Source organism: Arvicola amphibius, chromosome 12 (assembly GCF_903992535.2).
Source record: "Arvicola amphibius chromosome 12, mArvAmp1.2, whole genome shotgun sequence".
In the NCBI taxonomy this organism is placed as follows: Eukaryota; Metazoa; Chordata; class Mammalia; order Rodentia; family Cricetidae; genus Arvicola; species Arvicola amphibius.
The window spans coordinates 122,307,581-122,334,690 of NC_052058.2; the positions used below are offsets into that span (position 1 = coordinate 122,307,581).

General features: G+C 55.1%; 2 protein-coding genes across 2 annotated transcripts in view; one reads left to right on the forward strand and one right to left on the reverse strand.

Annotated features, from left to right (window-relative positions):
* Positions 1-6,044, reverse strand: part of Sult2b1 (sulfotransferase family 2B member 1) — a 49,503-nt gene extending 43,459 nt beyond the window's left edge. Inside the window, 2 exon segments of the mRNA XM_038314155.1 lie at positions 5,879-5,936; positions 5,939-6,044. Of these exon segments, the coding sequence (XP_038170083.1) occupies positions 5,879-5,936; positions 5,939-6,044 (164 nt within the window).
* A 1,654-nt stretch (positions 6,045-7,698) lies between these two features.
* Positions 7,699-25,534, forward strand: Lmtk3 (lemur tyrosine kinase 3). The gene is made up of 15 exons (XM_038313828.1): positions 7,699-7,803; positions 8,594-8,727; positions 8,954-9,104; positions 9,544-9,620; positions 10,054-10,172; positions 13,116-13,203; positions 13,488-13,636; positions 14,181-14,265; positions 14,353-14,474; positions 14,550-14,699; positions 14,988-17,419; positions 19,848-20,242; positions 22,073-22,208; positions 22,521-22,658; positions 25,036-25,534. Exons 1-15 carry the CDS (start codon positions 7,728-7,730, stop codon positions 25,050-25,052), a joined length of 4,269 nt encoding a protein of 1,422 aa, XP_038169756.1. The 5' UTR covers positions 7,699-7,727; the 3' UTR covers positions 25,053-25,534.
* Positions 25,535-27,110: the final 1,576 nt, after the last annotated feature.

Genomic DNA, 27,110 nt, shown 5'->3' on the forward strand with positions numbered 1-27,110 from the left:
ATAAGAAGTGAATGACTGAGAGTACCTGGGGAGGGGTGCAGGCCTGGTCCTTAGACCTGGGGGCAGTTCTAAGCAGACACCCCCTCTCTAGCTAGATACAGCCAGGTGAAGAGACCTCAGCTCCTGAGTAGAAGCCACAGGCTGTGAGCTCAGCGCGCTGGGAGGAGCCCTACTCACTGCAGCTCGGGTCTTAAGAAGTGTCCAGGGTCTGTGTGAAGGCCTCAGCCTCCAGCAGGGAACTGTGAAGGACATGCACAACAGAGCACTTTTCCGCCTGAAATAACAGGAAATGCTGTCACCTGCAGCAAAATGCACAGCCCAGAGGCCATTGCTGTGTTGAGTGGGATGAGCCAGGAGACAAGCGTGACCTCACAGGTGCAATGTGAAAAGAGGGTGGAGGGGGTGGGTGTTCCACAACCAAGGGGAGCCGAAAGCAGGAGCTGGTTTGGGTGCAGTGTGTAGGATGGGGTAACCAGTGTCAGAATCAAGCACAGAATCTTTAAAAGGCACAGGAAAGCGTCCTCTCAGCACAAAGAAGGGTTGAGTGTCTGAGGAGGGGGACATGCTGACCTAGACATAGTCAAAACTCGATGCCATCATGAGTGAGTACATGACAAATGAATGAATGAATGAATGAATGAATGAGGGAGTTAATGATGGTCTGGGACATATTCTGGGGTTGCCTCTTCTCTCCTAGCACCCAGTGTTTCTCAGATTTCATAAGGGGACTGTGCAGCCCCAAAGTGGCTGAACCATTTTGGAGACCCAGGAGCTGGACACAGTGCAGACGACATGTTCTCCAGAGCCATGAAGAGGTGGGCTGACCCCAGAGAGGAAGGGGGGCAGAAGTCAGGAGAAGACAGGGTGGGTGACCATCTCAGATGCCAGCAGAGGCCGGTGTAGTCCACCAGGAACTGAAATGCTCCTCAGCTATGGAGGACCATGGAGAGTGGCAAAACTCCTGGAGCATCAGGAAATGGCTGGGTTGGGGGTGAGGGGAGGAGAAGACCTGACGTGGGGCATGGAAAGATGGAGAGGTTTAGTGCTCTGGAGATGTGAGCCCTGGGTGGACTGGGAGCTGAGAGGAGCTGTGATGTGCAGACAGATTCACAGACACTGCTTTCGTGAGGAGACCACGGGGATGGGGGCAAAGCACTAGCGAGTGAGGAGGCTACCGCGATAGTCCGCGATAGTCCGCGATAGTCCGCGATAGTCCGCGATAGTCCGCGATAGTCCGCGATAGTCCGATAGTCTGCGATAGTCCGATAGTCTGCGATAGTCCGATAGTCTGCGATAGTCCGCGATAGTCCGCGATAGTCCGAGCTGACGAAGGCAGAGGTGACGACAGGCGGATAGACTGGCACAGCCAGTTGCGGGTTAGATGTAGGAGTGTGAGAAACGACTGTTGTAACAGGGCCTGGACCTCAGCACGACTGACTCCACACACAGACAGTACTACCTGCGAAAACTAAAACAAAGCCCTAAACATCAGAGGCCATAGTTCTGCTTCTGGCTAACTGTTCTTGGTTTTTTTTTGTTTGTTTGTTTTTCGAGACAGGGTTTCTCTGTAGCTTTTGAGCCTAATTTGGAACTAGCTCTTGTAGACCAGGCTGGTCTCGAACTCACAGAGATCTGCCTGCCTCTGCTTCCCAAGTGCTGGGATTAAAGGCATGTGGTGCTACGCTGGGATCCCAAGCACTCAGAGTAGTTGCTGGTCAGTTAATAAAGAGCTTCTATTGGTTTAAACCCATGTCCGACAATCTTCTTTGGTGGATGCCCATAATACTGTGACGTTTAGGAGCAGCGGGTGTTTCCTAAACGCCCCTAGCTATTTCCCTTCCTGGGGTTAGGAGTTGGATCATCCTTCTTACTTTGCCCCAGCTTTATCCTCTTCCTGGACACAGCAGTCCAAATGTCACCCTCCTCCTCCCTAAAAGGCCCTCTGCACAGGACCTTGGCCCAGCACAGCCCATGCCTTGTGTTCCCAGACCCTCTGCTCTTCCTCTTCCTGGGAATGGACAGTCAGAGATACCACCAAGCACTGAGGCACAGGAAGGCCATGATTAGGCAATGAACTGACCCACAGCAAGAGACACAAGTTCTTCACGCCAGCAAACATTTACTGAGCACTCACAGTGTGCTCAACTCTCTGCTAAGCCGTGGAACGGAACAGGACACTAGAGATGGAGGAAAATGTCAAAACCAAGATGGAGAAGGAAAGGCTCAGAGGGAATGGAGGATTCTGTGTGCTGGGTCTCTGCCCACGCAAGGCCTGCTCACCAGCAAGCAGGTGTCAGCGCTTTGTTCTCTCCCGTGGAATAAGGTCCACTGTGTGACTAGGCCACATCTTGTCTGTCCATTTACCTGCTGATGGGACCCAGGGCTGTCCCATATTTTTGCAAAAAAAAAAAGACTGCTGCTGTGTGCTGTGCTGCTAGGGCCATTTGTGTACAAAGTTTGGGATTTTTTTCTGTTGTTTTTTTTTTTTTTTTAAAAAAAAAAAAAACAACACCAAACAGGATCTTGTGTGGTGCATTTGATCCTAGGCTCAGGAGGTAAAAGCAGTCAGATCTCTGTGAATCATTTTGAGGATTTAAATATGTATAAGGTTTTGAATATGCATAAGTCCTGGACTGATTAAGTTAGTGGACTCAGCAGATCCCCCACCTCATTTGAGGCCAGCCAGGGCCACATAGTGTCACTTGTCTCAAAAAAAAAAAAAAAAAAAAAAAAAAAAAAAAAAGCAAAAAGGGAAACAAACAGAAACCAAGGCCTCCAGTAGCACAGGCTAGCCTTGAACTCCTGATTCTCCTAGGTCTACCTCCTGAGTGCTGGAATTCCAAGTGTGTGCTGCCATGACTCACAAGAACAAGTTTTTATGTGGACTGGCTGGACCACTAAACTACCCTGTGTTTAGTGTTTAGTCTTCTGAGTAACCGCCTTGCTGCTTCCTAAGGCAACTCCACATACCCCAGTATCAGATGTGGGAAGATGCAGTGCTATGCCACGGAAGGGGGGGAATGCAGCGCTATGCCATGGGGAGGAACGCAGTGCTATGCCATTGGGGGGGTTGCAGCTCTATGCCACTGGGGGGGACAGAGCGCTATGCCACGGGCGGGGGGATGCAGCGCTATACGGCAAGAGCAGTTGTCACCTCCTTCCCGCTCATCCGCTCTGACAACTAGGTGAGCCAGTGTCTCCCTTCCCTGTACTCCAGCTCTCTGCAGCCCTTTGGTACACCCTGGGCTGAGGACGCATTCAACAGCATTCAACAGCATTCAACAGCTGCCTGAGCCTGAGAAGCAACCCAAAGAAATAAGTGCCTTGCGCCCACTGCGCCCTGTGACGTCACTCGCTCCTTCTGCTCCTGCGATTTGAAGGTGGCTACACAGCCTCTCCCTGACCACAGGGTGCGCCAAGTCTGCCCACAGACAGCATACCAACACCATCCAAAAGACACTTGCCCCAGTTTCTTCCCAGACTACATCTGTCTTCCTTCCTCCCTCATCTGGCTTTGTTTGAAGTGACAGCTGACCTGAGGATTATCACTCTGGGTCTGTGAAGGAATGTGGATGTTGATGGGTGGCCATTACTTTAAAACCTGGGTGTGGCAGCTGACACTGCAGTTCTGGTACTTGGGAAACAGGCAAAAAATATTGTTGAGAGTGTGAGGTCAGCCTAAAAAGTGAAACCCCCACTTTTGTGGCTGGGGCTGGAGAGATTGCTCAGTGGTTAAGAGCACTTGTTCTTACAGAGGACCTGAGTTGCTGAGTGGGTTGATTCACGCCTTTAATCCCAGCATTTAGGATGCAGAAGCAGGTGGATCACTATGAGTTTGAGGCTGGTCTGGTTTACATAACAAGTTCTAGGGCTATATGGTGAGACCCTGTCTCAACCTCCCCTCAAAGAAAACAAAACAAAACCCCAAACAATCAAACACACACACACACACACACACACATATACACACACAGGAGTAGGTATAGCTTATTTTGTTTTGTGGCTCTGGGGATAGAACCAAGGGCCTTATCCCTCCTGAGCACACACTCCCGCTAAGCCACACCCTCCATGTGACAGGCTCTCCATGTTTCCTAGTCTGGTCTTTGGCCTGTGGTCCTTTTACCTCAGCCTCTGGGTAAACAAGGCAACAGGATGACAGGTCTGGCTGGGTCTGAGGTCTCATGTCAATAAAGTTGCAATTTAGAAAGAAAGAAAGAAAGAAAGAAAGAAAGAAAGAAAGAAAGAAAGAAAGAAAGAAAGAGGGGCTGGAGAGATGGCTCAGAGGTTAAGAGCACTGGTTGCTCTTCCAGAGGTCCTGAGTTCAATTCCCAACAACCACATGGTGACTCACAACCATCTGTAATGAGATCTGGTGCCCTCTTCTGGCATAAAGGCGTACATGCAGGCAGGATAGGCTACAAACTACAGAGAAACTCTGTAGGGGGAGAGGAAAAAGAAATCTGAGAGACACAGAGAGACACACAGAGAGACACAGACACACAGACACACACACACACACACACACACAGAGAGAGAGAGAGAGAGAGAGAGAGAGAGAGAGAGAGAGAGAGAGAGAGAGAGAGAGAGAGAGAGAGAGAGGAAGTTGGGGACCGGGGAGGTGGCTCAGTGAACGCAGTACTGACTGTGCAAGTGCCGGGACCCACACTCAGATCTCAGCACCCACAGAAATGCTGGGTACTGAGCGCACACTAGTACTCAACACAGAGGGCAGAGGCAAGTAAACCCTGGGGGCTTGCTCATCAGCCCATCTGAAACAATTAATTCCAGGTTCCAGGCTCAGTGATGGCCCCTATCAGAGAAAATAAGGTGAGGCTGATGGAGGAGAACCTGAGGTCAGTCTCTGGTCTCCATACTTGCCTGCACAGGTAAACACAGCTACGCAAATATGCACGCACCCTACAACACACTGACTGCATCCTATCTAACGAAGTTTTATCATAAATTTGGGAACAAAATATGTCCTAAACACAGAGTTGAATGGCCCACAAGTGTGACCTCAGCAATATCCAAACAGTCAGGGTATGATATCAGCAGTTCTGGTGCTCATGGCCCTAGTGTTTGTATACCAAATCCATCCTCAAGAAACCCTCTGGCGCCAGGCAGTGGTGGCACACACCTGTAATCCCAGCACTCAGGAGGCAGAGGCAGGCGGATCTCTATGAGTTTGAGGCCAGCCTGATCTACAAGAGCTAGTTCCAGGGCAGACTCCAAAGCTACAGAGAAACCCTGTCTCGAAAAACCAATAATAATAATAATAATAATAATAATAATTTCCTTTAAAGTGAGCAGATTCTGCTGGCTCTACCTTACTCCTTTCCATAATAATAAAAAACTGTTATGAATAACATTATTAATAACATTAAAGAAGCGTTCCTCGAAGCCAGAGGATTGTTGCAAATTCATGGCCATCCCGAGCTACAGAGTGAGTTCTAGGAGAGCTTGGGTACACAGTGAGACTCTGTCTCAACAAAGCACATTCATACAAAATTTTGGTGGAGATTGAGGAGCTGGGTGTCACAGCCAGCTCTTTCCAGCTGGCCTGACTTCTGGCTTCTAGCTGAACTAATCACATTGATAGTGCTGTAATAAACATTTGCTGAGTGAACTTAAGAACAAACAGCAAGCTTCCCGACCTCATCAATGGTAGCAGAAGCCAGACCTGACACCCTCATGCTAATCCCCGCAGGTGGCGCAACCTGAGCCTCCCAGCTGGACCGAAAAGGACTGCATTTCCCAGAAGACTCTGCGCAAGCCTACAACTCCCCATAAGCCTCTCTTCCTTTAGGTTCTGGTTCTTCAGCCAGGGAGGGGGTTTTGCGTGTTCACGCCCCGTTCACCCCAGTCCCGTTTCCTGTACCTTGCTGCTGTATCTCCATCCCACGATATTCCTGTCTCAGTTTCTCCAGTGAACCCCTGTGAGGCTTCCCCCCTTCCCAGTGCCCCCAGAGAGCAGCGCTGCGCACGCAGCTCCCGTCCAGCCTCAGAGGGGACGAGTCCCAAGTATTCCTGGACCATGGAGACATCCTCGCCGAGGGCGGCAGTCTGCGCTTCTGGGTGTGTCTGCAGCTCTGTGTACCGCCGGTTGGGGTGGGACCCCGGGACTGCAGGCTGGCACGTGATGTGTGTGTGTATGTCTTGTCTGATGTGTCGGTGTCCCTGAAGGCCAGTTTCCATACTTAGCTCTGTCGATTCCCCGTTGTGTACATGGGGCAAGTGACTGCTCCTCTCTGTGCCTCAGTTTCCTTACCTGTACATTACGCATGATAAAAGCACCTGTCTTCCTTGGGGGCTGTTGTGAGAATCAAAAGGCAATGCTCTAAACCTCGGGAAACGTCTGGCACAGAGTAAATCCTGCTAAGAATAAATACATGAAATAAACTATGCTTCTGCATCTTTTGTGCCCTTGTGTGTTGGTGTATGTGACGTGAGGCTGCAGTGAGGTAGCAAGTCCTCGTAACCATGTCTAAAGAGTGTGTCCATCCGTACTGTCTTTTTAGGTAGGTGGTGTGCCTTTGTGTGTATACTCGTGACTGTACTTTTGCACAGAGCATGTTTGTGTTCCTTGTCCTGTGTTTATGCTTTTGCATAAGCTGTGTGACTTTGCATATATGAACTACTGTGTGTTCCTGTGTGTGTATGTGTATGCATTGTGTATTTATCCCTGAGGGTGAGCAATGTTCATCCCCAGTGCCTGCATTCATGTATGTGTTGCTTCTGTATGTTCATGTATGTGACTGACCAGCCTGTGTCTGTGTGCATGCAAGTGTCTTTGCGTGTATGAGCTAGTGATGGCTATGTGCTCTTTGTTGCTTATATGGAATATCAGTTTATGACAGCATGCCTCTTCATATCCCAAAGGGTCTGTGTGGATCTTTGGGATACCTCCTTGTGTTTGGAGCTCTGTGGCTCTGTGGTGTGTGTGTGTGTGGTGTGTGACTGATGCTGGGACATTCCTATGTGACTGGGTGAATCTGTACCAAACAGAGGCTGGAATGCCTATGCATTCTCAGTGTGGTCTGTCCCTGTGTCTTTGTGTGTGACGCGTCCACGTCTCCGTCTGCTGATGGCTGTCCACCTTTGTATGTGATGTGCTTGTGAAGGTTCCTGTGACATGTGTCAGCTGTGTGTGGGCTGCGTGGGTTTGATATTTGCATCTTAGCATGTAGCACACGTGTGGGTACCAGTGGTGTGTCACAGTGGTGTCAGGGCCACGCACTGTGGACCCCGCCCCCAGCCCCCCCCAAGGGTCTGTTGGCCTCTGTCCCTCCTCCCCCTTTCAATTCTCCCCTCCCGCCTGGCAGCCAATGCAACCGGGAACCAGTTGTCATGACAACGCTCCGTCCTCCCTCCTCCCACCCTTCTTCTGACAGGCTCTCTGCTCCCCCAATCCCGGTTGTCCTCGGGGGCGGGGCCCTCGTTCTCCCCCCCCCCATCTTTCCCTCCCCCCCTACCCCAGCAACCCGGGCTCCCTAGCTCTTCTCCTCCGTCCGCCTCTCCATCCCTTCATCCGTCTGTCCTTTCGAGGAGGGGGAGGGGGGTACCTGAGCCAGTAAGCAGCCCCTCCCTCCTCCTGTTCTGCGTTTCCCGCCCCTCTCCTGGGCTGGGGGAGGCCAGGGTTGAGCGGGTCCCCATGGCTGGGGGCTGAGGGCCCGCCCCCCCTCCTCCCCAGCCGCCGATACCTCCACCTCCCTTCCATCCTGGACAAGATGCCTGCGCCCGGCGCCCTCATCCTCCTGGCGGCCGTCTCCGCCTCCGGCTGCCTGGCGTCCCCAGCGCACCCGGGTGAGTATGTCCAGCGGTCCGCGGCCGGCGCCCCACCCCCACCGGGCCATCCTGGCACCTGTGCGCAGTCCCTAGGGACGAGCGGGTCTGCAGGGCCAGGGAGATCAGCCAAGGCGGGTGGGGAGTGGGTTGCGGGCCGAGTGCATGCATGTGAGCGTGCATGTGAGATCATGTGCACGCGAGTGCACACGGGTGCGCGAGGAGATGGAAGGCCGCGGCCTTTCGGAGAGAGAGACCCTATTTCTAAGGGGGACACAGCTCTGGCTTTGCAGAGTCCCCTCCCTCAGGGTTAAGGCTGTGGTTAGAGAAAAAGCCTGTGTTCCCAGTGTCTTTAAAATAAACATTTCTCAGTCACCTTTCAGGCATGGGATAAGTAGGGGGTTCATTCAGCTCCGGGCAAAAATGTTCGAGCAACCCGCAATTGGGAGGGGGTCATGAAGCTATCAGTGGTAGCATATTATAAATCCTCAGAGCTTCCTCTAGGCCTCACTTTTGCTCGTCACTGGAATGTATCTAAATACAGGTTAGGGGATGCTATTGGGACGAGAGGTTGGGGGGGGGAGAGTCCCAGCTTGGGAGGAAAAGCGGGACCCCACCCCCAACCACCTGGGAAGGCCTTAAACTACAACTCCCACAATACATTAGGCCACCCGGCCTCTCTGCCAAGGAGGTCTCTGGGTGCTGAGCATCATGGGAATTGTAGTCCAAGACTGGCCCAGGATGGGAGGGGCATAGAGTCCTGTAGTCAGTGTCTTGAATCCCAGACCCCAACCCAGCCTTGTGCCCACAGATGGATTCTCTCTGAGCCGAGCTCCTTTGGCTCCGCCCTACGCTGTAGTCCTCATTTCCTGCTCCGGTCTGCTAGCCTTCATCTTCCTCCTTCTTACTTGTCTGTGTTGCAAACGGGGTGATGTTCGTTTCAAGGTGAGGTGCCCTGGGACTAACTTGGGGAGAAAGACCCCAGCCAGAGAAGGGGCAGGAAGTCCCAGAGCACTCCCAAACCTGGGGACTTGGGATCATCACACCAACGGATATGGGGCTGGGGATTTGAGGGACAAGTCTGTGAGCTGTGGGAAGGCAATTAGGGCAGGACATTGGCTTCTCAGCACCCCGCTCCTGGTGCTCCCGTTCTTTGCCTCTCGCACCCCAGGAGTTTGAGAACCCGGAAGGGGAGGACTGCTCTGGGGAGTACACACCCCCTGCGGAGGAGACCTCCTCCTCACAGTCGCTGCCTGATGTCTATATTCTGCCGCTGGCAGAGGTCTCACTACCAATGCCTGCCCCGCAACCTGCACACTCAGGTACTGCCCCTTCACCCCAGGATTCTGCGGTCCCAACACTGAGGGCTTCCTTTCGTGGCTCAGGGAGGGCAGAGGGCAGAGCCCTAGATTCAGGGAAGAAATTTATAGGGAGGCCACAAGCACCATCTTGCAGAAAACCACAGATCTGCTGGAGAATCCTGCAGGATGGCCCTGGTGCCATCAGCCTAAATCTCAACCTGGAAAGCCAGCCTATGAGCTGACTATCCTGTCTTGGAGCTAGGGTTGCCAAAGGGAAGGGCTGATTGGACTCTGAATCTTATGGGCAGCCAATGAGGAGGCTGGACCCTGCCATGGAATGTTGGGGACAGCCAATAAAAGGAGACTGCTGTCTACTCCGATCTCAGACCCCACCCACTGGTGGTGTGGGGTATCCTGGAAAGGAGAGGAGCTCAGGGCATCCCCTCCCGCCCTTCCTCAGACATCAGCACTCCCCTGGGCCTGAGCCGCCAGCATCTCAGCTACCTGCAGGAGATTGGCAGCGGCTGGTTTGGGAAGGTGAGGGGCCTGGGTGGGAGGCAGAGGGTGGTATCCATACATCTCTGGCCTGTGCTCCTGTTCTGTGTCTACCCCCATTTGTCATCTGCTCTTGGCCTCCCCAGCCCCTCAGCCTGCCCCTCTCCCTCCACTCCTTACCCTCTCCCACCCATCTCCCCCACATCTGTCGGTCAGCGCCTCCCTCCTCACTCCATTGACCACTCCGCCTCGCCACCCGGCTCTCCACGCGTCCGTCAGTCTGTCCATACTTCCATCCGTCCCCGCGTGCATCGGACTCTGGGCCTGTGAGTCTCTCACTCCGTGTCTGGTGGGGGACCAGGGAGGTGGGACATGAAGGGAAGGCCTGGAAGGTGGTTGCGAGTGTGGGGTGTGTGGAGCTAGCCTGGGGTGGGCTGCGCAGAGGTCAGCACTGACCGCAACACTCCTTGACCAGGTGATCCTGGGGGAGGTTTTCTCAGACTACACGCCAGCTCAGGTGGTGGTGAAGGAGCTCCGGGCTAGCGCAGGGCCCTTGGAGCAGCGCAAGTTCATCTCAGAAGCTCAGCCCTATAGGTAAGTCCATGGACAGGGCTTCTAAAAACAAAGTATCAGGTAGAGGAAGTGAAGTTGAGAAGTGGATGGAGCCCAGTTTGGTGCCAAACCCTGCTTCCAGTTTCAGATTTCTTCCTGACTGTATGGCTCTGGTGCTGGGATTCCCCTCCTGAGAGAGCCTGTCCACTCTGATCCTCAGGGTCTTCATCCAGCAGCAGACCATACCCACGCTATTACCACAGAGTCAGCCCCACCTCCCTTCCCCGCTGTGAGAAAACTATGAGCAACCTGCTTAGGCTCCTCCATTCTTTTTTTTTTTTTTTAATATTTTATTTATTTATTATGTATACAACATTCCTTCCATGTATGCTTGCATGCCAGAAGAGGGCACCAGATCTCATTAAAGATGGCTGTGAGCCACCATGTGGTTGCTGGGAATTGAACTCAGGACCTCTGGAAGAACAGTCAGTGCTCTTAACCTCTGAGCCATCCCTCCAGCCCGGCTCCTCCATTCTTAACACAGAATTGTGCTTGGAGGTAGGAAGCTGGGCGTGGGCTCACTAGACTCTGGCCCATCCTTGCTCCAAGACCTCCTATGGCTCCTTCTCAGTGCTCCCAGGACACGGCTAAGCTCTAGTCCACAGGCCCTGCATAGTCTGCTCCTATAGTCTCGCCTCTGTCCTCTGTCCTCAGTTTCCTTCCCACCCCTACTCAAACACACACACACACACATACACACGCACACACGCACATGCTGCAGCTGCTCTCCTGCCCCAAGGCCTTTGCTTCTCACTCTGTAGAATTCCATTTCTTACCTGCCCATCTCTAATGCTGAACTGGGGATTCATGTTCCCGTCTTCAGTCTCAGCTCGCAGGCCCCAGGTAAGGAGGGTCTTGCACAGGCTTGGTGAGCTTGACCTGCAAGTGTACTCAGAACGCTAGGGCAGCACGACTGTGAGCCTGCGGCCAGCTACAGAAGGAGACCCTTTCTCAGAAAGTGTGTGTTGTTGGAGTTTTGCCTGGCTACTTGCATATTGTCTGTTTATCTCTTTATAAACCAAGGCTCTTTAAGCTAAATAAAATGAAATCAGTTCAGACCTCATTAAGCCATATGGTGGTTCACCCCTGCAATCAGAACACTTCAGAAGTTGAGGCAGGAGGATCTCTAGGAATTTGAGGCCAGCCTAGGCTACTAAAAATGAATTTAAATAGTCATTTCCCGAGTGACACTTGGCACATTTTGGGTGCACCCCAGCTGACCCGTGTCAGAAACCTCTGGGGACAGCCCAGGCTGACTGGCTGCTCAGGTCCTCGCTGTCTGAGCACGGGTGTGACTAGTTCTGTCGGCCCTCAGTAGATGTCTACTGATCCAGACACGGACCTGAACGATATGGCCCTTCCTTTGTGACCAAATCCAATCTGTGTGGCCCTACGCAAGTTGCTTTCCCACTTCGGACATCTGTGCCATTCTGGGTCACCCTGGTCTTTATTCTGCTCCATGGAGTTGTGGTGAAGCCCTGGCTTTCTCTCTCCCTCGTCCTTAGTCCTTACCTCCTGCCATTTCTCAGGTTCCAGCACATGGCAGTCACTTTTCATAGGCTTTTAACCAAGTGGGGGTTAGAAGTCTCCTCCTAGGAGGGGAGGGGCTGAGGAGCCGGCCAAGCTGTGGCTGGAACAGAGATACTAGCCTGGCCCGCAAATGGCCCATAAGAGAAAGAACTCATGTGCACTGGCCTCACTTGAGGTATCAGGATGAGGAGGGTTGTGGGGAAGGGAAGGGTTTGTAACAATGACAGGGCTACTTTCAGAGACGGAGAGGCCTAGTTCCGTAGGAGCCAGCAGTCTTGCAGAGCCCTGTGGAAAGCTGGTTACAGCGAGAGAGAGAGAGTGGAGCGTGCTAGCATTGGGCAGCAGCCAGCAGCCCTGCAGACACAGCTGGGATGGAGGGTGAAAATCAAGTCAAGTATATGTCTAAGTGTCAGAGTAAAAGTAACAGTAATGGTAGGCCTGGTGGTGTACACCTACCTTGTATCCCAGCACTCTGAAGGCTGAGGCAGGAGGATTGTGCACTCCCAGGCAGCTTGAGCTGCAGAGTAAAACCTTACCTTAAATGTGCAGAATAGCAGGACCCACCCTCCTCACGAGCAGCTCCCTCACAGCACGCTTTCTGCATGGCTTCTGTGCAAGCCCCTGTCCCATCCGTCACAGGAGGGAAGCAGAGGAGGCAGCTGGCCTCCCCAGGAGACCTGAGAAGGATCCAGACCCAGGGCGAGGCTGAATGATGGGGCAGTGAAGGCACTTTGGGAGAGTATTGACGCTGGGGCCTAGGCAGTGGCGGAGACAAGAATGGGCTGCAGAGACGCTTCAGCGGTTAGGAATGTGCGCTGCTCTTTCAGAGGACCTGAGTTTAGTCCCCAGCCCTGAGTCAAATGGCTCACAAGGGCCTGCAACTCCAGTCCCAGATCTGATGCCCTCTCCTGGCCCTCGTGGGCACATGCACACACCCACACATAAACACATATGTACACATGATTCTAAAAAGCAAAAATATCAGGAGGAAGAGAAAAGAGTGAGGGCGAGGTATGGTGGGGGCGCACACCTTTAATCCCAGCACCGTGGAGGCAGAGGCAGGCGGAGCTCTGTACGTTTGGGGCCAGCCTGGTCTACAGAGTACAGGACTATATAGGGAGACCCAGAGTAAAAAAGAAAAAAAAAATTAAAAATGAGAGAGTGTACCCTATGGAGGTGGGCTGTAAGAGCAAAGGCCCAGGGACCAGGGAGCACCAGAGAGGGAGGGTCTCATGGCGCTGCTGGGACCATAGAGAGTTGTGCACATGTCAAACAGATTAGGGGCAACCGGAAGAGGAGGTAGAGCATCCAGGTCAGGTCTACAGGCCTGGTAAAGGGTTTGGTGAGGTGTGTCCATGGAATGGACACAGGCTGCTCTTTCTCTGCCCCCCAAAGGAGCCTGCAGCACCCCAATGTCCTCCAATGCCTGGGCGTCTGTGTGGAGACCTTGCCTTTCCTGTTGATCATGGAGTTCTGCCAGCTGGTGAGGGGCTGGGGAAGGGGGGCTACTGGGAGCTGGAAGCCAGCTTTGGTCTCAGGACTTGGAGGGGGGTCTTAGGTTCCTGTGGTCTCCTGTGTGGCTTCACTAGCTTCTTTTTTCCTTTTTCTATTTTTGGGGGCCAGGGATTGAATCCAGGGTATATCATGCATGTCAACTAGGCTGAAGCAGCAAGGGAAACTGAGGCTTGGAGGGGCTGCCCAACATGGGCCAAAGGCTACTTTGTATTTGCTTCAAATTGTGTTGAACTGCCCTTGTTTCCCTCCCAGGGGGACCTGAAGCGATACCTCAGGGCCCAGCGGCCACCTGAGGGCGTGTCCCCTGAACTGCCCCCTCGTGACCTGCGGACACTGCAGAGGATGGGCCTAGAGATTGCCCGGGGTCTGGCTCACCTGCATTCCCACAACTATGTGCACAGGTGAGCTAGGAGACCACACAGCAGGGGAAGCAGAGAAGGATTGAGGAAGAGGATTCTAAAGTGCCAGGCACTCTGAGCTTCTGAAGGAGGCAGAGGAAGAAACCGGGAGGAGCAGCAAAAGGGGAGGGAGGGGGGAGATCAGGAAGGGAGGAGTGGAGGAGGAGAGAGGAAGAAAAGGAGAGTCTGGGAGGGAGGAGCCAGAGAAAGGGAAGCATTGCTAGCAGAGAAAAAAGACTGAGGTGTCAATGAAGAAGGTGGGGAATGAGGAGAGAGGGCAGGAGTTAGTAGAGGAAAGCGGGAATTCAGGGGAGGAGGAGCCAGAACAGGAGAGGGAAGAGCAACCAGAGGAAGATGAGGTGTCAGGAGAGAGGGAGGACCCAGAGGAAGGGGAACAGGTGGGTGGTGTGGTGGCGGAGGAGGAGGAAGGAGTTGGGGTGGAGGATCTGCACTAGAAGAGCAGGGTGAGCAGAGGGAAGGAGAGGCGCTGCACTGTGGGCAGGGCTTTCCCCTCCCTCATTCTGCCTCCCCCACCCCTACTCCTCAGCGATCTGGCGCTGCGCAACTGCCTGCTAACTTCAGACCTCACTGTTCGCATCGGAGACTACGGACTGGCGCATAGCAACTACAAGGTGGGCAGTGAGTGTGCGTGTGTGTGTGTCTGTGCGTGTGGACCAGTATGTGTCACCTGCTGACCTGCTGACCCTGCCCGCCCCCAGGAAGACTACTACCTGACACCCGAGCGCCTGTGGGTACCTCTGCGCTGGGCAGCACCGGAGCTGCTGGGCGAACTGCACGGCAGCTTCGTGCTGGTGGATCAGAGCCGTGAGAGCAACGTCTGGTGAGGCCACCGCTAGCACCTGGGGGATGGGACTCCACTGCTCTCTGACCTCTGACCTCCTACATCCCACAACAGGTCACTAGGGGTGACACTTTGGGAGCTATTCGAGTTCGGGGCGCAGCCCTATCGACACCTATCCGACGAGGAGGTCCTGGCCTTTGTTGTCCGCCAGCAGCACGTCAAGCTGGCCCGGCCCAGGCTCAAACTGCCTTATGCTGACTATTGGTAAGGCACCTGACTCTGGTCAAGCCCAGGCCCAAACTTCCTATCCCAGCCTCTGAGCATCACCTGATGCCTGGTGTGGGGAAACTGAAGCAGGGTACTGGCGTGGAACTCTGCCCTAACCACCAGTCCTCACCTGACTTCATTCATCCCCTCTTCTCCCCCCTCCCGGGTCTCTGCCTCCCTCTGCCTCAGGGTCTCGGTCTTTGTCTCTCTCTCTGTTGGTCTCTGTTCCTCTCCTACTCTTTCTGGAGTTCTGGCCTCTCCATTGTCCCCTCCCTTGTCTTCCAGGTATGATATCCTGCAGTCTTGCTGGCGGCCGCCAGCCCAGCGCCCCTCAGCCTCTGATCTCCAGCTGCAGCTCACTTACCTGCTGTCTGAGCGACCCCCCAGACCCCCTCCGCCGCCACCCCCTCCCCGAGATGGGCCCTTCCCCTGGCCCTGGCCCCCCTCGCATAGTGCACCGCGCCCGGGGACCCTGTCCTCTCAGTTCCCACTTCTGGATGGCTTCCCTGGGGCTGATCCAGATGACGTACTCACGGTCACCGAGAGCAGCCGAGGCCTCAACCTCGAGTGCCTGTGGGAGAAGGCCCGGCGTGGGGCAGGCCGGGGTGGGGGTGCACCTCCCTGGCAGCCTGCCTCTGCTCCTCCTGCGCCCCACACCAACCCATCTAACCCCTTCTATGAGGCGCTGTCCACGCCAAGCGTGCTGCCGGTCATCAGTGCACGCAGCCCCTCGGTGAGCAGCGAGTACTACATCCGCCTGGAGGAGCATGGTTCTCCACCAGAGCCCCTCTTCCCCAACGACTGGGACCCGCTGGACCCAGGCGTGCCGGGTCCCCAGGCCCCCCAGGCTCCCTCCGAGGTCCCCCAGCTAGTGTCCGAGACCTGGGCTTCCCCCCTCTTCCCTGCGCCCCGACCCTTTCAGACCCAGTCCTCCGGATCAGGTGGCTTCCTACTGAGCGGCTGGGACCCCGAGGGCCGGGGCGCTGGAGAGACCTTGGCAGGAGATCCTGCCGAGGTGCTTGGGGAGCAGGGTACCGCACCCTGGGCCGAGGAAGAAGAAGAGAGTTCCCCAGGCGAGGACAGCAGCAGTCTTGGTGGGGGACCCAGTCGCCGGGGACCCCTCCCTTGTCCCCTGTGCAGTCGCGAGGGTCCCTGCTCCTGCCTGCCATTGGAGAGGGGGGACGCCGTGGCTGGCTGGGGGGGGCACCCTGCCCTTGGTTGTCCCCACCCCCCAGAGGACGACTCTTCCCTGCGTGCAGAGCGGGGCTCCTTGGCCGACTTGCCACTGGTCCCCCCTACCTCAGCCCCTCCCGAGTTTCTGGACCCCCTTATGGGAGCCGCAGCGCCCCAGTACCCCGGGCGGGGGCCGCCTCCCGCTCCCCCCCCTCCGCCGCCACCTCCCCGGGCCCCCGCGGAACCGGCCGCGTCCCCCGACCCCCCGTCGGCCCTGGCCAGTCCAGGCTCCGGCCTCTCGTCTCCGGGCCCCAAACCGGGGGACAGCGGCTACGAGACCGAGACCCCTTTTTCCCCCGAGGGAGCCTTCCCAGGTGGGGGGGCGGCGGAGGAGGAAGGGGTCCCTCGGCCGCGGGCTCCCCCCGAGCCACCCGACCCAGGAGCGCCCCGGCCACCCCCAGACCCGGGTCCCCTCCCACTCCCAGGGTCCCAGGAGAAACCAACCTTTGTAGTTCAAGTGAGCACCGAGCAACTGCTGATGTCCCTGCGGGAGGACGTGACAAAGAACCTCCTAGGGGACAAGGGGTCGACAGCAGGGGAGCCAGGGCCCAGGAAGGCGGGGAGAAACCCCGTGAACAGAGAGAAGGACCCAGGCCCGAACAGGGACCTGACATCTCTGGGCAACAGGAAGAAAGTCCCCACCTGGAACCTCCCGGTGAACGGGGTGACAGTGTTGGAGAACGGGAAACCGGGAGCCCCGGACATGAAGGAGAAGGTGGTGGAGAATGGCCTGGAATCTCCCGAGAGAGGAGAGAGAGCCCTGGTGAACGGGGAGCCCATGCCCCCAGAGCCCGGCGAGAAGGTGCTGGCGAATGGGGTTCTGATGTCCCCAAAGGGCGAGAAGGCGGCAGAGAATGGGGTCCTGAGGCTGCCCAGGAACATGGAGAGGCTACCAGAGACTGGACCTCGGAGAGCCCCAGGACCCTGGGAGAAGATGCCCGAGACTGGGGGTCTAGCTCCAGAGACCCTGCTGGATCAAGCCCCTGCGCCCTGCGAGGTAGCCTTGCCCCAGAACGGCTTGGAGACGGCCCCTGGCCAGCTTGGCCCAGTCCCCAAGAGCGAGAACCCGGAACCCGGGACCGAGTGGAGAGTCCACGAGACTGGGGGGGCACTGAGAGCCCCCGGGGCTGGGAAGCTGGACCTCGGGAGTGGGGGCCGAGCCCAGGGGGGCGCGGGGATGGTCCCCGCCGGCGGCCCCGCAAGCGGCGTGGACGCAAAGGTCGGATGGGTAGACAGCTCGAGACCACTGCCACCTCCGCCACAGCCACTGGGGGCCCAGCAGAGGAGGCCGGAGCCAGTGCCCCTGAAAGCCAGGCCGGAGGTGGCCCTCGAGGACGAGCCAGGGGTCCCAGACAGCAGGCTCGGAGAAGACACGGCCCCCAGCGTAGACGAGGACCCCCCCAAGCCGGAGAGGAAGGGCCCCGAGATGCCACGCTTGTTCTTGGACTTGGGACCCCCTCAGGGGAACAGCGAGCAGATCAAAGGTGAGGAGATGGCCAGTTGCTGGGGTAGAGGAGGTCGTGAGGGAAAGCTGAATAGGCCCTGGCACTGTGAATGCCTATGTAGGAGTCCTTGTACCTTGGGCCTAGCCTTGACTGTGGCTCCATCTGTATTCCTAAGGACAGGTCTTTACTGATCTGGGTCTCAGTTCCTTCCACCTGCCAAGAATGGATGATAGGGAAGGCCCCTACCTGGCAAGGTGGCTGTTAGGGGCAGGCCTTAGCAAAGCCCTTAGCTATGGCCTATTGTCACCCCTGAACTCTATAATATAGTGAAGGCCTGTCTTTGTTATTTAAGCTTGTGTAGATGGGGTCTCCAAGTTTGGAACCAGAAGGTACCCAGAAACAGGAAAGGGCTGGGGAAAGGTGGGGAAAGTTCCGTGTCTAGGAATAGCCACTCCCAGGAAGGCTATGGGAGTTGTGGAATTTGCTACTTTTTCTTGTTAGTTCAGTGTTCCGGGTGTTTGGATGGTTGTAGCCAGCTCTGAGGACTGGTGCTGCCGGCCCTGGCTGTGTGAGGGCTCCTCTAAGCTGAGAGTGACCAAGAGTGGAACCACATGGTGATAGTGGTCAGGGCCGTGTGAGGGCTCCTCTAAGCTGAGAGTGACCAAGATGGTACCACATGTCCATAGTACCAGCACTTGGGAGAGGGAAGCCAAGGATAGCTATGAACTGGAGGCCAACCTGGGCTGCCCATCAAGTTCCAGGCCAGCCTGGGCTACATGGTGAGGTCCTGCCTCAGACAAAGCAGGAGATAGCTCAGTTGATAAAATACTGATCCCCAAAAGCCACACAAACTAGGTGTGCTGCTGTGCTTGTAATTATATATAAAGAAAAAAAATTCTGGGAAGTAGAGACAGGAGGATGGCTGGAGCTCACTCTGGCTAAACTGGTGAGCTAAGGCCAGTGAGTGACCCTTTCTCAAAGGACATGATGTACTGAGGACACCTGAGGTTGTTCTCTGTCCACCCACATGTCCCCCATAAAAAAAAGGCAGGCAACATGGCCCAGTAGATGAAGGTACTCGCCACCAACCCTGATGCCTGGAGTTTGATCCCCAGTGCCATGGTTGAAGGAGAACTTCTTGTTCCCTAACTACCACAGACATGCTGTTGTACATGTGTGCCTACACACATGTATAAATACATGCACAGAGACATACACAAAATTTAAACATTTAAAGGCAGCAATAAACTGAGGGGTCTCTCTAATATGTCAGGCCATAGGTTTCCCGTGGCTGGACCCCAGGGGGCCAGGACTCACTGAGAGGCTAGGAGCAGAACGGTGAGCCACACAATGACATCTCGAGAGAGATGGTGCCCACCCAAGCTCCTGAAACCCTACGGAGTATACTGCCCTATTCCTGCTCTGCGCTGGCACCCCACCCATGTGTCTAGGAAGACACCAGGGTCACATGACACTATTGGGTGAACTAAAATGTCTCAGAGAGTCTGGGTAAAAAGAGGCTAGGAATGGCTTACTATTTTCCACCCAGGGAACTGCTATTCATCCTTTAACGTCCCACATAAACTTCCCCTTCCCTGGGAAGCCTTTATGATTGCTAAAGGCTATCATCCCAGCCTTGTGCACACCCACCACTCTGCACAGCGCCGTGGCTGCAGCAGTGCTTATCCCACTACCCTGAGGGGCAGGCACCTTCTGAGCCAAGGCGAAGGCAAGGAGGCAAGGAGCTGAGTGGATAGCAGGGGATGGGTGGAGTGGGCACCAGCTTGGCACATTTAGAGAGCAGCAACAGGTCAGTGAGACGGGAGTGCAGGAAGTGGCCTCACCTGTCCCCTCCTCCATAGAGCCTGCAGGTGGTTTAAATGTGCACTGAAGGAGGAAGGAGTGGCCCTTTCCTGTTGCCTGTGGCCCAGAGAGGTGGATGTGCTTATGGAGGGGCACAGTGAAAGAATGGGATAGGACTGGATGGAAAGTGGCCTTAGGGACCTTTGGGGCAGAGAAAGTGCTGGGAGGTGGCAACCAAGGGCCAGGCAGGGAAGAATTTCCCTTCTGCAGGGAACATGGGTTTATTAACCCTAGGGATTGTGAGCACTTCTCTGTGCACAGACCAAAGCTGAGCCAGCACTGTTCTGTTCAGAGACCAGGTACACTAACTAGGGCCGGACAGCTGCGCTAGGAAGGGGGTGTGGCCAGAGCATGTGGGCCTGGTCAGTGCTGGAGAACCGGCAGTGTTAATGTCATATACAAATGTTGAGAGGGGGCAAGAATAGGGAGTTCTGACTGAGATCGGGACAGATTGCAGAGACTAGCTGGGCCCAGGTGGGAGAAGCCTGTTGCTCTGGGTGCTGAGATTATGCATTGCAGTGGGGAGAGGGTCTCTCACTCTGCCTACAGAGAATCCCTCAGCACACAGCCGTGGGCAGAGCCTGACCTGTCTCTCCCCTTGCAGCCAAACTCTCCCGGCTCTCGCTGGCGCTCCCTCCGCTCACGCTCACGCCGTTCCCGGGCCCGGGCCCGCGGCGGCCACCTTGGGAGGGCGCGGACGCAGGGGCGGCTGGCGGGGAGGCCGGCGGGGCGGGGGCGCCGGGGCCAGCGGAGGAGGACGGGGAGGACGAGGACGAGGACGAGGAGGACGAGGAGGCAGCGGGCTCTCGGGGCCCCGGGAGGACGCGGGAAGCCCCAGTGCCCGTCGTGGTGAGCAGCGCCGACGTGGACACGGCCCGCCCGTTGCGGGGGCTGCTCAAGTCTCCACGCGCGGCCGACGAACCCGAGGACAGCGAATTGGAGAGGAAGCGCAAGATGGTCTCCTTCCACGGGGACGTGACCGTCTACCTCTTCGATCAGGTGAGCGAGACCTCAGGGCAGACCGCAGCAGGACTGGAGGGAGGCGGACCCCCGGCTGGTCCTGGTGAAGCAGGCGGGCTAGAGGGAGACTCACCTTGTGGTGCCCTGGGAGGCCGGGGTGGGTGGGCCGAGCCTAGCAGGAGGAGGACCAGGAATGGGCTAGGGACTTGTGATGCGAAGGGGTCTGGAGATCTAGAAGACTGTCAGGTAGCAGCCTAGATAGGCTGGGAGACAAAAATAGAGATTAAATACTGAGCGAATGGGGATGGGGCCCAGATCTCTGCGGGCGGAGCCTAGTGCTTTGGGGTCTGGTTTGTCTTTAACAACTTTAACGTCTGTGGACTTGACTCTAATTTAGTTTTTTTAAAAAGATTTATTTATTTATTACGTGTACAGTATTCTGAGTTTTCTGTCTGCATGTATGCCTTCAGGCCAGAAGAGGGCACCAGATCTCATTACAGATGGTTGTGAGCCACCATGTGGTTGCTGGGAATTGAACTCAGGACCTTTGGAAGAGCAGGCAGTGCTCTTAACCGCTGAGCCATCTCTCCAGCCCCTCTAATTTAGTTTTTAATAGTGTTTGTCTGTGTATATCAGGGAGTGAGGGTGCCTCCAAAGACCATAAACTTCGAGTGCTCTGGGTGGCCCAGTGAGTGGGTGGAGCCCAGAGGCAGGTGTCCCATGTTGCTCCTGGGTAACAAACCCTAGTCATTTGGAAAACAGCTCTTAGCCTCTAAGCATCTCCAGTCTTTTGGGGTTGGGCTTTAAATGGGGTAAATCTTATCATGTGTAGGTTTAAGAGGGAGCAGGCTTGGCTTGGTTGCTCAGGTTTGCAATCCCTGCTTTCAGAAGACAGAGGCAAGACAATCTCTAGTTTTTTTGTTTATTTATTTTGAGACAGTTTCTTTGTAGCCCCTGGCTGTCCTGGAACTAGCTCAGTAGACCAGGCTGACCTTGAACTCACAGAGATCCTCTTGCCTCTGTCTCCTGAAGGGAGCACTACCACCCAGCCACAGTCTGTGGCTAATTAAAGGCCAGCCTGACTTGCACAGAGTTCAGGGCAGCCAGGGCTACATATCAAAACCCTGTCTCAAACAAACAAATGAACGAACATACTAAAAAAAAAACGAAGTAACTGGGACCTGAAATCTCCATACTGTTGAAAATGGGAGGTCTTATGGACTGAGACTATCTGAGGCCAGGTTGTGAGACACTTGAGGACAGGATCAGGCACTGGGTTCAGGGACCTGGGATGCCAAAGTGGAATCTATGTGTAGCCCTGGGTGTCTGGGAACTCATTCTGTAGACCAGGCTGGCCTCGAACTCAGAGACGCACCTGCCTCTGCTTCCCCAGTGCTGGGATTAATTAAAGGCGCACCACTTTGCTGGGCTCAAGTGGGACGTTGAGAGTTTGAGTGGAGGCTGGGGTCATTGTCTTTTGGTGCTCAGCTGCCGTTAGGGATCGGGAGGGCCAGAAGAACAGGCTGTTAGTTCTGAGACACAGGTTTGGATCTCTGCAGCCCAGATCTCTTAAGGTGGTGGCATGGGCTTTAGAGCAGTGCCTTGGGTTAAGGGCTCTGAGTTCAGGCTGAATTTAGGAAGCAGAAAGGAATTACTGAGCTGGGTGGAGCTTCACAATCAGGTAAGAAACGAAGACCAAGGTGAGAGTAAGGCCGGTCGGAAGCTTACATTCACTTCGTCTAAGTTAGTGATTACAGGCTAGGGTGCCTAAAGCCCCAGCAATATCTTTGATTTTATTGTCCCTTGGAGCGGTGGTTGGGATGTGACAATTCATTCCCTATCGTTTCCTACCCTTCCTTGCTTTCACAGGAGACTCCAACCAACGAGTTGAGCGTCCAGGGCACCCCCGAGGGGGACACGGACCCATCAACGCCCCCAGCGCCCCCGACGCCTCCCCACCCCGCCACCCCAGGAGATGGGTTTCCCAACAAAGACAGCGGCTTTGGTGAGGGGCGGAGCCCACGGTTTGGGCGGCGGAAGGGCGGGGTTTGGGAAGGGAGGGGACAGGCCTTATTATGCAGTGGGCGTGTCCTGTAGGGAGCTCGGGGCTGGGAAGGGACCTGGGACTCCGGAGTCCGTCCAGCCTTGAAGGCGGGAGCCAGACCGAGGGTCCTGGGAGGAGCTCTGGAAGACGGCCTGGTAGAGGCGGCCAGGGGCCGGGAGGTAGCTGAAGTGGGAGGGGCGGGGCCTTGCTGGAGGGTGGGGCTAAAGCCTGCGAGACTGGTGTGTTTCTAAGGTTGGTCCACTCTCTCCCTAGGCGGCAGTTTCGAGTGGGCGGAGGATTTCCCCCTCCTCCCCCCGCCCGGCCCCCCCCTGTGCTTCTCCCGCTTCTCCGTCTCACCTGCGCTGGAGACCCCGGGGCCGCCCGCCCGGGCTCCCGACGCCCGGCCCGCAGGTACAGTGCTTCCAGCTGGACCCTGTCCTACCCCTCCCCAACCTGCCCTCCCTTGCCTTGTCTAGCTCGTAATTTTCCTGCCTCTCTCTCTTCCGTCCCCCCACCCAGTCACATTGACACCTCTCAGCTCAAACCAATTGGCTCCCTTTCACACCTTGGACAGTTACATCTCTTAACCTCAGTTTCTTCTTCAGTGATTCCCATATGTACACTCTCCTGCCCGTCTTTTCCATTTCTGGGCTCAGACACCTTGCTGGATCTCCATCTCCTCTCTGAAAGCACTTAAAAAGCCGGCAGAGGATATGGCAGACCCCCAGAGACAGGAGTCATTATAGCAGCGGCGAGTTCGCAGCGACCTGCCGCATTGTAAGCCACTCAATCCTCAGTGCAATCGTTAGAGTGGATTCTAGTCCCCTCATTTTACGGAAAGGAGAACTGAGGCACCTAGAAAAGAGGCTTGAGCCGGAATTTCTCTCCTGGCTGCTGGCCCTGAGTGCTGCCCTCTCGTGGTTAGCATCTGCTGCATTCTCGCACTCTTGAAGCCAGCCTCTCGGTTCTCCCCCTGCTGGCCACCATGTGGAACGCCCAGGATCGGCCCTGACTTTTTTCAGGGATGTAATGTGGGCCAGTCAGTGTCCCTCTCTGCCTCAGCATCCTCATCCATAGAATGGGTATGATAGACAATCATGCTCCTGAGTGTTCTGAGGGTTTAAGTGGTTTAATCCTCCTGATGGGCATGGAGACTGGAGCTTGTGTAATGCCGTTACTGACCCAGAACTGTGAACAGCTTGCATGAAGGCTGGAGGCAGTAGAGCTTAACTAGTTCAAGGAACAGAAGACTCTGCTCCTGAGGATGCAGAGTCAGAGTGAGGGGAAGGGATGGGACAGATTATTTTTTTAATTTTAATTTTAATTTTATGTGCATTAGTGTTTTGCTTACACATATGTCTGTGTGATGGCATAGCATTTCCAGACAGTTGTGAGCTACCATGTGGGTGCTGGGAATTGAACCTGGGTCCTCTGGGAGAGCAGCCAGTGCTCACAACCACTGAACAATCTCTCCAGCCCTGAGATGGGACAGATTATAAATGACTTGGGGGCCTGGTGTGATGCACGCCTTTAATCCCAGCACTTGGGAGGCAGAGGCAGGTGGATCTGTGAGTTCAAGGCCAGCATGGTCTACAGAGTAAGTTCTAAGACAGTCAGGGCTACACTGAGAAACCCAGTCTTAAAAAACCAAAACATATAAAATAATAATAATAAAACAAATAAAGGACTTGGGGAAATTTTGTCCAGAGGATGGTGGTGAACCGTGAAGGAGTGTAAGCAGGATGTCTTACACCTGAGATGGCCTGGTGTCTGTGGAGAGGCTGGCAGAGAGTCCAGGTAGGAGAGGCTAGAGAGCAAGCTAGGCAAAGGGAGAGAGAAGGGGGAGGGCAGAGTCAAGGGAAAGACAGGATTGGGGCTGAACCCCCAAATATTGCTTCCTGACACCTCCATCTCAGTATCCCCAGGAACACAGGGCAGGGTAGGCCCAGGGTGTGAGGACACTGGTTAGACAGGGAGTCAGGGCCAAGGCTGGTAGAATGACCTCACTGTTAGTCACCAGGAGTGGAGATGGAGGGCCCAGTGGTAGGAAGCCCCAAATCCTTACCTGCCATCACAGATATTCCCGCCAGGCATGGGCGGGGAAGTTGCTAAGCATGTCTGTCTCCCCAGACCACTGCAGGCACTCCTGTGGGCTCCACCTTTACACCAGCTCCTGAGTGAATAACTCAGCCCATGTACTTTGAAAAGGAGCAAGGGCCACGTTTTCCACTCAAGGAGGAAGTAGGCTCTGGTGCCTCCCCTTGGCCAGGCCCCCAGCATCACAGCTGTTAGCACAAAGTGTGAAGGAGGGCTGACCTCACTGGCCCTGGTGTTCTAGATCCAGAGAATGGGTCAGGCTGTCATGGTGTTTGGGAAACTGGAGGATCACCTTGTTGGTGAAGGTACTGTAGGTCCCATACACTATGCAGTGGAGGTACAGGCAGACATGAGTTCTTCCATTAACACTCAGAGCAAGAGTGGGATGCCTGAGGAAGGCTGAGGAAGCGGATGGTAGCCTGAGATGTCCAAGGGTGCCGAGATGATTCACAGTGGTTGTGAAAGGCCTCTAAGAGGGGGCCTGAATTACCTGGGAAGAACATTTTAGACACTGGGAACAGCAGATGCAGAGACCCTGGGGTAGACTGGTATCTGAAGCGTTGAGGGCAGAGGATGGGCTAGGCATGGTGCCACTACTGGACCTTCACCTTGACTGAGTTGGAAACCATAGCCTGTCTTCCCTGATTCTGTCTCTCCTGATTCCCATCCTTTCTCTACTCTTTATCCTCAGGCCCCGTGGAGAACTGACTCCCCAAAGACCCAGCCCCTTTGCGCCCCAAGAAGAGGGTTTGCGAGCAGAGTCTTGTGTGGACGATGCAGCCATTGCCCCTGACACTGACACAGCCTCTGGGGAGGCACCTGACGCTGGGCCCTCCTCCTCCTCCACCATGTGCCAAACAGGAGGCCCCGGCCCTCCACCCAGTCCCCCAGATGGGTCCCCTGATCCCCCTGACCCCCTTGGAGCCACATGAGGCAGGAAGCCCCATCGCTGGATAGCCACACTTCCTGGAACTGAACTGAACTCTTTTGGGCCTGGAGCCCCTGGCACAGCAGAGGTCCCTCCTGATCCACTCCTGGCCTCATGAGGGCCACTGGCTTCAGGAACTTGGGTCCCCATCTTGCGTCTCCCCTCACCCCCAGCCAGGCCCCTGGAGGGGCCTCTGGTTCAAACCTTCGCGTGACATTTTCACATTATTTAAAAAAGACAAAAACCAACTTTTTGGAGGAAACTGGGGCCTGTGTGTGTTTGGGGAATTGGGAGGGGGGGGGCTCTAGTAGACACTGAATGGCGGTCACTGTCCTCTCCCCGTAGCCCCAAGGCAAAACGCCCATGCAGCAGTGGGGCTTGCCTGCCTCTCCCCTACTCTGGGTCTGTTCCTTATAGCCCCTGACATTGGTGGCTGCTTCAGGTTACCCTTCCATGTTCCACGAGGAGTCCAAGCAGTTGTGGTGGTGACCATGTTTCTGCTGTCCCAGGGCAGGTGGTGGTGGAAAAGTGCTCAGAGCTGGTCTGCTGAAGCTCAGCTGTCATCTGCTAGGCACTGCCTGGCCTACCTGCCTGCATCAGCCTGTTTCAGCTCACATCTCCTGAAGAAGCACGCAAATACGGCACACACACACAGAGGCACGCAAATATGGCACACACATACAGGCATGCAAATACTGTACACTGGACAGTTCTTTGCCTGGACAGGCACACAACTACTGTACACACACACATGCACCCCTCTCTCTGACCCTGGACAGTTGTACACACACACACACCCCTCTCTGGCTTGGACAGCGGTACACACACACATACACACACACCTCTCTCTGGCATGGACAGCTGTTCTCTGCCTGCCTAAGTGTGCAGTGGCCTCTGACTCTGCTGCTGGCTCCTTCCTGTCTCTCTTCTCCCATGTGTCTCCCTGTGCTTCTCTGCCTCAGTTACATGCTGGGTTTTATCCCTGTCCCCTCCCTCTTCTCCTGTGGATACCTGTTCCTTAGTTTCTCTCTGGCTAGGCTTTTGATCCCACGCTTGGGGAACCATATTTTTTTTTTCCTCCGAGACGATGTTTCTCTGTACCTGTGTAGCCTGTCCTGGAACTAGCTCTGTAGACCAGGCTGGCCTTGAACTCTCACAGAGATCATCCTGCCTCTGCCTCCTGAGTGCTGGGACTAAACGTGTGTGCCACCATGGCCTGGCAGGAGAACCAGATTTATTGGTACATGAGGAGAGTGAATTTGCATGGTGGAAGAAGTCAGAGCAAGGGGTGGATTTGAGCAGGATGTATACTCTGGGTTATGACCTAAAGTGACAGGACAGGGGTCACACTCTCTCCACCAGAGGATCAGTGCCTAGCAAATAGTGACTGACACAACCTAGAGGCATGACAGCCCAAGTTGGAGAGGGAATCATGGTAGTAGGCCTTGAGGTCCTAGTTCAAATAATGAGGGTTACAGCCCTCAGGCCAACTCTGAGAACGGGCTAAGGCTAGGATTTTTCTTATATCTATTTTGCTCTGTGTGTGTGTGTGTGTGTGTGTGTGTGTGTGTGTGTGTGTATGCATGTGTGTAGATAGAGAGGAGAGAAGAGGGAGGGAAGGAAGGAGAGGAAGAGATTTACTGACTCTGTGGCCCTGGCTGTCCTGGAACTTACTCTGTAGACCAGGCTGGCTTCCAACCCAGAGATCAGCCTGCTTTTGCCTCTGAGTGCAGAGATTAAAGGCACAAAACTACTGTCTGGTCAAGGCCAGGATTTTTAGGTCTGAGGGAAAAGGGCTATGGGCGGAACTGGTGGGTGAGGGAGGACGGCGAGGACCT